Consider the following 10,605-nt stretch of genomic DNA (forward strand, 5'->3'; position numbering starts at 1 on the left):
TTCCCAGTGGTGTCACAGAATGCAGAGCTGGCACTCACACAGCACCTCATGGAGAGCCTGGGAGAGGGCGGGCGCATGGAGGCAAGCTGTCAAGCAGGCACGCCTTTTTTTTTTTGCTTCATTTTGAATATGTATGTAATTCTGTTACCTTACAGATTTTCAGCTGCAAAACAAATCAACAAAAACAATATAGATCTCAAACTATGCAGTCTTTCTAATCACCTGGAGGCATGGCCCAACAGTGGAGCACCAGCCTAGCACGCCGCCTGCAGCTTTGAATTCAAACATCAGTACTACCCAAGGAAACAACAACAACAAATCACCAACATTTAAGCCAGGTGTGGTAGCTCACACCTGTTATCCACTTAGGAGATGAAGACTGAGAGCAGTTCAAAGCCAACCCAGGCAAAAAGTCAGCGTGATCCTACCTGAAAACACAACTAAAAATCCACAGAGCTTGAAGCATAACTCAGGTGGGAGAGCATCCCCAACTTCAGACATCTCTAGGCACTTCTTGTGTCTAACTACACTGGGCCACTTAAAACAACCTGTGGCCGTCCAAAGCTTCTCAGAATTGTATTAGCTTAAAAACTCAAGGCAACACTCCCACCTAGTGGATAGAGGAAGAATAAGTGAGTCTTACTACAGCAGTGAGCATCAGCATAAAGAAGGGATTACAATTACACTTTTTATTTTGCTTTATCACCCTCAAAACAGTCATTCCCCACCCCACCCCCCATAAGACACAAAACAGTTCCAGCTGCTGCCCTTAAAGCACTGGACAGAGTGGACAGCACTCCAGGGTCACGTGTAAATGTTACTCTGAGTCTCACTTGAAGTCAATTTCTTCAGAATCTCTGAGCGTCGGGGCACAGCCTGGAAGGAGAGACAAAGATGTGAAGATTTTGGTTGGAGGCAGTATGTGTTCTCTCACCATGCTGCCGATTAAGAAACATGGTATCAAGCCAACAAAGACTGCCTTTCTCCACCTCGTTCAAGGGAAAGGGGAAAAGGAGAAGGGCACCCAAACGCAGTGACCCCAGTGGACTCCCCACATCTCCCCCCACTGCCTCCTGCCTGGCATGCTCTGCTCCCTAGCTCCTCACTGCAGCCCCAACCCACACTAAATCCATCACCTACTGCAGGACTGCTCTCTCCCAGGACCCCACATTTTGCCTTTCCTGGGGTGCTCAGTGTCTCACCAGCACCCCTCCTGACTGAGGAACCACTTCAGCTCTGAGGAACCCCTTGGGTGACCACAGCAGGGGCTCAGAACAACTTGATAGCAACTGTTCCAAAACCCCACTCTCATCAGACAGAAACCAGGGTCTAAGTCAGGCTGACTGCATCTGGTCACCAAGAAAACAGTACTTAGCCAGGCTAGGTAGTGCACCTATCATCCTACCACCCACAAGACAGACAGAAGCATCAAAAGTTGGAGGCAAGCCTGAGCTACCTAATGAGTTTAAGGCCAGCCTGGGTGAGGCCACATAATGAAACTCCATCCTAAAAAAAAATAAAAAGTAGACTGCAAGGGAGTTTGGGCTAACAAGGAGGATGGAGGTTGAACATGGTTGACATGGATTTGCAACTACAGAAGTACAATAAGAAAGCCTGTTGAAATTGACTGAGAAGGGGAGCGGGGCAAGAAGACTGGACCATTTTACAAATGTGTGGAGACAACAATAAACTTGCCTCCATTTAACAAATGTAAGCTTATAAAAAGAGGCAAACAACAAAAATCAGCTCGCTTCAGAACAACCATCTCTCCTGCCACAAATCACTACCTTCAAAGCATGCAGTCTCTACAGAAGAAGAAAACATTCATCAAGACACGCAAGTAAGCTGGGCGCTGGTGGCTCACACCTGTAATCCTAACTACTCAGGAGGCTGCAATCTGAGGATTGTGGTTCGAAGCCAGCCTGGGCAGAAAAATCCATTAGACTCTTTATCTCCAATTAATCACAGAAAAAGCTGAAAGTGGCACTGTGGTTCAAGTGGTAGAGTTAGCCTTGAGCAAAATGGAGCTGAGAGACAGCCCAAGCCCAAAGTTTGAGCTCTAGGACTGGCAACAACAACAACAAAAAAGATAAACAAGTGCATCCAGAAGAGAAGGGGCAGTCTGATGCCAGCTGCCACACCAGAAGCTGCTGCACCAGAAGCTGCCATGTGGGAAGCTACCTTCTGGGAAACAGCCACACCAGAAGCTGCCAGACTGGAAACTGGGCCTTGAGCAGTGAGGATTCTCATGTGCAGCTTAGGGGTTAAGTTGTCCCGCAGCCACTTAGCAACCCCTAACAATTTGACTGTTAATTCCAATGAACTAAAACCGTACCGTGACCAGGTCTTTGAAGCTCATGGAAGACAGTATGGGCTTGAAAGCTTCAATTGTAACGATGTCTGGTTTCATCACATCCGTGTAACACAAGTACAGAACCGCGGGGATTTTCCACACCTGACAGTAACTCAGCACTAGAAACACACAAGGAAAAGGTCACCAGCTGTCTAGTGCATGACTTTTAAACTAAACACTCTACGTAGTATAGACTACTTTAAAAAGGCATGTCCGTGGCCTCTTTTGATGAAGGCATTTACTGCCAAGTTAAACTAATTATAATGAATATCTTCTTCCAAAACAAAAAACTTTCCTAATAAGCTTTTGCAAATACTTATTTTGCATTTCCTGAACATATTGACAATTCTAAGAAAATCGAGGAGCACAATCTTACTAACTACAATAAATGATGTAAGCTACACACAAATAACATAGAGTGCATGCTACAAGCTATTTAGTCATTTGTTCCAATAAACTTAAGATGAAAAGGGGGGAAAAAAAGAAAAAAACCACCATTGTGGTGCTAGGCATGTGAAGCATTACCTCTGATCTCAGCATTCATGAAGCTAAGACAAGAGGATCGAGTTCAAGGGCAGTCTGGGCTACACAGTATGTCTCAACAACAAATAATAATCTGTCTCAAAAATACTAAAGCTTTCTACCTAAAAATAATACATATAACAAATAACTGTATATTGTAAAATATAAACTACTGAAAATAACTGGTTATCTATTGCTGACATGATGGCATTATATCATCATTAGTGACACAATAGAAAACACTCAACTCCTTAAAAAAAAAATGAAAGCAACTACCAAGTTTCAGCTCCCCAAACTTTGTTTTGATAAATTAACTTTCATACACCAGTAATTTTATACCTATCTGGGTTGCACTGAGTTACCACAGACCAAAAGGAAGCAGCAAGACTGAATTAGTCAGGAGCTCTGAGCTGCTCGTGTCAGATACCTTGTTCCAGAAAATTTAAAAATCCAAATCAAATTATCTTGTACAACAGACACTGAGGATTAAGAGCAATATACTGGTGTCAATGCCAACATTCTGAACAAGCACCTTCCAGAAGAGCTCTGGTAGTGACAGTGATAGCTGTCAACAGGCGCTGACCCACAGTGTAAAGTACAAAACTAAATACCACCTGCTGCAGGAAGACCGTGTGCAATATTTGGTTGTTCCAGAAGTGAGCAACAAGCAGAGTCTTTGAAATGCTGTGTTTTTAGGGCTCTCAAGAAAGGAGTAGGAAGGCTGCCAGTAGATTCTGAGGTTTTATAGTCGGTGACATGTCGACATGTGAGAATAGTTATCTGCATGTTCTTCCTTGGAGAAGAGCCAAAAACCTAACACAAAATTGATTTCAAATTATACAAACATAATTTGGAGGGATGGCATAGTGGTCAATGCCCGCAATCCCAACTTAGGAGGCAGAAATGAGAGGATCGATGTCTAAGGCCAACCCAGACAAAAAAAAGTTAGCAAGATCCTGACTCAAAAACAAGCTGGGCTGGACTCAGTGGTTCACACTTATAATTCCAGCTACTTGACATGTAGAGAAGGAGAAGAGGAGGTTTTCAGCCAGGCCAGGCAGGTGAGCATGACCCCATCACAACCAATACACAGGTACATGGTGGCACACCGATGTAACCTCTGCTATGTGGAAGGACATTAATAGGCGGAATGAAGTCTGAAGCCAGTTGCTGGCAAGGCAGGAATGGAAGAATGTGTCTGAAAAATAGCTAAAGTGGGGAGAGGGATTTGGTATGGCTCAAGTAGTGGAATACCCACCTAATTAACAAAAGCCTGGCGTTCAAACCAAAGTACCACTAAAAAAATTATTTTAAGGGCTTGAAGGTGTGGCTGGAGCAATAGAGTACCTGCCTAGCAAGCAAAAAGCCCCTTGACTTCACACCCCAATATGGGGTGGGAGGGAACCCACACACACAATAAAAATAAAAATCAAGCATGGTAGCCCATATCTATAATCAGCTACATGGGGGGATTAAATTTCAAGGCCAGCCCCTGGCAACTCAGAGATAAAGTGAAAAGGGAGGGGACGGGCTGTGGGTGTGGCTTCTGTGGTAGAGTAACACCCAAGGTCCTGAGTTCAAACCCCAGAACTGTTAAAATACAGAAAGGAACAAGAACAACAAAATCAACCCATAATCCTGTTACGGAATGAAAACACTGCTCTGGCTCTCAGCTCCCACAACAGTCACACCTCTCATCTAGAGGGGTGCAACGTGCACTGGAAGCTGCAGGCTTTGCTGCCCTGATCTGGCGGCAGCGTGGACCCTGCTTTCTAAGTCACTTCCTTGTCTCGGACCTAAGGACAGTGCTACTTAGATCGACAGACACATTAAGTGCAGCTGTGATGAGTCCACAGTCAGATGCTGAGCATGCCACACGACCGCCATCCACAGCAAAGGAGTCTCAGGCAGCACACAGCCATGCCCATTTCTTCCCCACCACAAATGGTACCTGACAAATGATTCTTGCAAAAGGTCACTTTCTCAATTACAGCACTGTAGGCCCGTTTCAATCACTAGACCTCAGTGTTCCCTCTATCACTTGAAGCGTGTGAACCTGATAGATATACAAAGATCCCTCTCTCTTTCTTTGCTGGTTGTAAGGCTTGAACTCAGGTCTTAGGCACTGTCCCTGAGCTTTTCTGCTCAAGGCCAGCACTCTACCACTTGAACCAGAGCACCACTTTTGGCTTTTTTTTGAATAGTTCATTGGAGTTAAAAGACTCATGGACTTTCCTGCCCTAGCTGGCTTTAAATCAAAATTCTCCATTCTCAGCCTCCTGAGTAGCTAGGATTACAGGCGTGAGCCAGACGTCCGACTTACCCTGTATAATTTTACAGTGCAAAGAAAGATAGCTATTTCCTACCACATTCTGATCTTCCCCAGAAAAATATACATACCTACTTTAACTATAAAATCACACATATATTTACAACACTTCATTAGAAGAATTGTATTTGCTGGGCGCCGGTGGCTCACACCTGTAATCCTAGCTACTCAGGAGGCTGAGATCTGAGGATCCAGGTTCAAAGCCAGCCGGGCAGGAAAGTCCGTGAAACTCTTATCTTCAATAAACCACTAGAAAACTGGAAGTGGCACTGTAGTTCAATTGGTAGAGCGCTAGCCTTGAGCTGAAGAGCTCAGGGACAGCACTCAGGCCCAGAGTTTAAGCCCCATGACTGACACCCCCCCCCAAAAAAAAAGAGAATTGCATTTGCTAATTTTTGATGAGTCTTGAAAAGCCAACTATTTCAAAAAATGTATACATCAAATTTCTAATGAGTTTAACTTTAATATCAGTGTTAAAATACTATAACTTAAGCTGAAGTGTGCTCAGGGAGCATATGAGGCCTTCAGGCCTGTATCATTAACAAACACAGTTGAACACAAACATGATAAATGTGTCCAGTGAAGATTTTGTCAGGTACCTGATTTGACCACCACACATTGCACATGTGGACTGAGCAATCACACTGTACCCATAAGCAGACAATTCTGTCTCTATTACAAATCAAACTATATTATTTATATATCTGCATCTCATACGTGCATGTGTGCATTCTACACATAGTCACACACAGACATACATGTAACCTCAAAACCTGTAAACTACAAATCAAAATCTGAAATGTTCCCACATCCCAAAGTGGGAAATTCCTTTAAGGTATTTAACAAGCTGTATATGAGACAAATGAATTTGTGTTTAAAGTTCCTAAAAAATGTCATTACATACATATACATATTCAAAAACTATTTTTAAAAAACTTGAAATCTCGGGGCTGGGAAGGTGGCTCAGTGGTAGAGTGCTTGCCTTGCATGCATGAGGCCCTGAGTTTGATGCCTCAGCACCACATAAGCAGAAAAAGCTGGAAGTGGCGCTGTGGTTCAAGAGGTAGAGCGCTCGCCTTGAGCTGAAGAGCTGAGGGACAGCACCCAGGCCCAGAGTTCAGGCCCCATGACCGGGAAAAAAAAAAAAAAAGAAATCTAAAGCAGTCTGGTATTTCAGAGGACAAAAACTCAAAGTAACATACACAGCTGGCCGACTGTGTTTCCCCACTAAACATCCTGTTGGAATTCAGTTCTTGACTCAACCATTGGCTTCCCCTGACCCACGCCACGGAGCTCACGTGTTAGAGCAATTTTATCTTCCATGAATGAAGACTCAATATTCAGGCCTAATGTGAAGAAAACCAGATGCAGCACTTTGGGTCTGGAGTGGGTGGCAGCAAATGGTCAGCCTTCCACATCTCTCCTCCCCATGCCCACTGCCTGTGCCACCCCCACCCCTCGTCAGTTCAGTGACACCCTTCTATGTCTCTTTTATTTCCTACAGTCTGTAAGTAATCCCTGTACTTGCTGCCTACACAGGTTACAGTGAAAAGATACTGACCCTGGAGAAGCAGCGACTCCCTGCAGTCTAAGCAACATGGTTCTATTTCTCTTACCTTCTCCAGCCACTGATACTGTTGATCTTCAGCAACATAGCAACTACACTGGCAGATGAGGATCTGAGAAGTCAAAGTCCAGCATTTTTGTAAGTACAATACATTGTGCGTACACCCCAAATTACCACCGCATAGGTACCATGTGACTAGTAATGAGCACCGCTAGTCTGGATCTGGAATGCCCCCCAAAGGCCCCGGTGTTCCCCAAGTGTCCATCCCCAACCCCCAAATGGTGCTAAGCGCCTTGAGGTCCTCGGGGTATGTCCTTTACGAGGTCATGGGATCACCCCACCACTTCCTCATCCTCACTTTGCTTCCTGGCCATGAGATGAGTGCCTTTGCTACCCACACACTCCTGATGAGACATGCGGATCCTACCAGAAGCCTGACAGCAAGAGGGAGGCCCAGCCATGGACCCAGAACCTCGCCTATTTGTTACAGTGGCAGAAAGATGACTAACGCACACTTGAACAACACTCATTTTCTCAACTCTGCTGCTGGCATATAGATCCTTCTTTGAAATCTAAATTAATCTCTTACTGGAAATGACAATCAGAATGAAGAACACATTAAGAGAGCCACTGAGAGACCCAGAGCCCAGGCAAGTCCTGAAGCCCCACGTACCGAGGGATCGGACTTCAGTTGATAGAACACACAGAGAGCGTCTGTGGGGCACAGATGTAGACTGTCGGCTGCCCTGCACCACTCATTCCAGAGTTTAGTACAACCAACTTCTTCCCAGCCTCCTGAGTTCATAACGAATGATGACAAAAATGCTGTGAAGAAAAAATTCGGGTGCGTGAGTGCTTAGCTCCAAGCCAGTAAAGAAGTTCTGGGTACTCTAGAATTTCAGAGCTAAAACAGCCACTAGGGACCACCTAAGACCACTTTGCAGGACAAGAAACAGAGGCCCATAAGAAGTGACAGGCCATAGTGCAAGGAAGAAAGGCCACTGCACACGGAAGACAACATCACCCCAGCGCGGGTCCACACACCTCCTACTCTTTGGATCAATGTTAGGCCAGCAGAAGTTCATGTAAGTTAGGGAAAAGTTATCTACCACACACTACACTGTGCAAGTACTTGAGGTCCCTTATATGGCAAGGGATCTCAAGTTGGGTGCCTCAGTGCTCTCCTCAGAGCCTATGAACCCTCTAAAGTGATAAAGATCCATGGGCATATGCATCATGGATAATGCTCTAACCTCTAGAGTCTTCTAGCTTAAACCACCAACCAAGACTATTCACACCAAGAGAAAAGGAGTGGAGTTCTCACTATGTTTGCAGTAACACTTAAGTAAACCTCAGCATACTAGAAATCATTCCTTGAACTGTCATTTCCTAAAGCCAAAACTATTTTCTCTAACTCTTTTTTGTTGTTTTGCCAGTCCTGGGGCTTGAACTCGGCTTGGGCTCTGTCCCTGAGCCTCTCTGGGATAAGGCTAGCCACAACACCACTTCTGGCTTTTTCTGGCTTTTTTTTTTTGGAGCTAGAGTCTCACAGACTTATCTATCTGGGCTGGCTCTGAATCATGACCCTCAGATCTCAGTCTCCTGATTAGCTAGGATTACAGGCGTGAGCCAGCCATGACAGGATAAATCTTATTTTTATCTTGTATTTAAGACAGTGGGGAAGGGCCCCTGCCAGTGCCAGTGGTTCACACTTGTACTCCTAGCTTTGGGAGAGAGATGGTATGATTCCAATTCAAAGCAACAACAGGAAGAAAAGTACATGGCACTCTTACCTTCCATTAACCAGCAAATGAGGGGAATCTTCTTGATTCTCATAAGTTAATGTCATTTCTATGGCCCACAGACCACCCTCCCAGGGGACCCCACCCCCAAAAATCTCTTCCCTGAAGGAGATTATCAGAATCCCTATCCTTGAACTAATCTCAGCAAAACCCCCCCCAGCCTTATCTGAAAGTGTACCATCTGCTATAGGTGCCAGGACATCACAAATCCAAAACAGGATGGTCTGCTACAACCACAAAGACATTCCAAAAAACTCTTACGCTCAACTATATTCAAATCCTAAAACCCCCACATTCCCTGCTCCTGTTTCTCTGACTCTGCCTGGCGATACTTGGAGTCCCTGTGCGGTGATGGATACATCACCGCTCTATCTTCTTCTTTCCTTCCATCAGGCTTGGTCTACCCTAGCAGCAAAAAAAATAACTACAAGTAGAGCACCAGCCTTGAGAGAGAAAAAGAAAAAAAGTACGAGTTCAAGCCCTAGCACCAGCACAAAAAGAGAGTTAAAAGAGTAGGACAGGGCTGGGAAGGTGGCTTAGTAGTAGAGTGCTTGCCTAGCATGCATGAAGCCCTGGGTTCGATTCCTCAGTACTAAACAGAAAAGGCCAGACGTAAGCCGGGCGCTGGTGGCTCACGCCTGTAATCCTAGCTACTCAGGAGGCTGAGATCTGAGGATCGCGGTTCAAAGCCAGCCCCGGTAGGAGAGACCATGAGACTCCTATCTCCAATAAACCACCAGAAAACCAGAAGTGGCGCTGTAGCTCAAGTGGTAGAGCGCTCGCCTTGAGCTGAAGAGCTGAGGGACAGCGCCCAGGCCCAGAGTTCAAGCCCCACGACCGACAAAAAAAAAAAAGGCCAGACGTGGTGCTGTGGCTCAAGTGGTAGAGTGCTAATCTTGAGCAAAAGCTCAGGGACAGTGACCAGGCCCTGAGTTCAAGCCCCAGGACTGGCAGAGAGTGAGAGACAGCAAGAGAGTGGGAGAGTAGGAGAGAGAGAGAGAAAGCAAGAATGCACAGGACATGGCCCAAGTATAAGTTCAAACTCCATAAACCTTAAGAAATATGGTGGTGAACATGAGAAGGCAATGTATCCTACTTAAAAAGTTACTGTACCATGACTTTTTTTTTTTGGTCGGTTGTGGAGCCTGAACTCTGGGCCTGGGCTCTGTCCCTCAGCTCTTCAGCTCAAGGCTAGCGCTCTACTACTTGAGCCACAGCACCACTTCTGGTTTTCTGGTGGTTCATTGGAGATAAGAGTCTCATGGACTTTCCTGCCCGCGCTGGCTTTGAACCATGATCCTCAGATCTCATCCTGAGTAGCTAGAATTGCAGGTGTGAGCTACTGGCACCCAGCTCTGTACCATGACTTTTAAAAATCTCTAGTGGAAAATAAAAGTTACTTCTTTTAACTAAATGTCTAAATGTCTGGTCTTCTGCATTTTAACTTACCTACTGCATTATTTCCTATAGCAATTATAAACTTTGAGCAAGGATGATTTTCTAGCAGAGAACCGTCCAGAGTTGTTTCTGTCTGTCTTCTAAGAAGCTGCACCTCCCTATTCAAGAAAGAAGAAACCAGGATTTAGATGCACCTATTATCCAAGAGGAAATGGTGCTGAGGCCCTTACCCATGCGCGCGCCTCAACCGGGTAACTATATAAGAATATAACCACCGCTGGGCGCCAGTGGCTCACGCCTGTCATCCTAGCTACTCAGGAGGCTGAGATCTGGGAGTCAAGTTCGAAGCCAGCCTGGGCAGGAACATCCATGAGACTCTTATCTCCAGTAAACCACGAAAAAACTGGAAGCGGAGACGTGACTCAGGCGGTAAAGCTAAGAGGCAGCGCCCAGGTCCTGAGTTCAAGCCCTAGGACCGGCAGAAGAAAACAAAAGGAGCATCTGCCGGCGACCACCACACAAGGTCACCTGAGCGAGGAAGAGAGCACACGGCGGTAAGGAACCGTGCGGCCTCCAGCGGACGCGGGGCTCCAGGCAGCACCGCGGGAAACGCCGCGGGCGGGGGGACGGCGGC

General features: G+C 45.8%; 1 protein-coding gene across 2 annotated transcripts in view; it reads right to left on the minus strand.

The window, feature by feature from the left end:
- Nucleotides 1-676: 676 nt before the first annotated feature.
- Nucleotides 677-10,605, minus strand: part of Psmg1 (proteasome (prosome, macropain) assembly chaperone 1) — a 10,837-nt gene continuing 908 nt past the window's right edge. The window contains exons 2-7 of one of the 2 annotated variants that reach the window (XM_013027375.1): nucleotides 10,023-10,129; nucleotides 7,445-7,596; nucleotides 6,821-6,883; nucleotides 3,490-3,688; nucleotides 2,336-2,472; nucleotides 677-876 (exon numbers count right to left, since the gene is read on the minus strand). In XM_013027375.1, coding sequence (XP_012882829.1) covers nucleotides 805-876; nucleotides 2,336-2,472; nucleotides 3,490-3,688; nucleotides 6,821-6,883; nucleotides 7,445-7,596; nucleotides 10,023-10,129 — 730 coding nt within the window. In that variant the 3' untranslated portion in view covers nucleotides 677-804. The remainder of the gene's footprint in view (nucleotides 877-2,335; nucleotides 2,473-3,489; nucleotides 3,689-6,820; nucleotides 6,884-7,444; nucleotides 7,597-10,022; nucleotides 10,130-10,605) is intronic. The other variant, XM_013027376.1, reaches the window with a different exon arrangement.

This window comes from Dipodomys ordii, unplaced genomic scaffold (genome assembly GCF_000151885.1).
Source record: "Dipodomys ordii isolate 6190 unplaced genomic scaffold, Dord_2.0 Scaffold103, whole genome shotgun sequence".
Lineage (NCBI taxonomy): Eukaryota > Metazoa > Chordata > Mammalia > Rodentia > Heteromyidae > Dipodomys > Dipodomys ordii.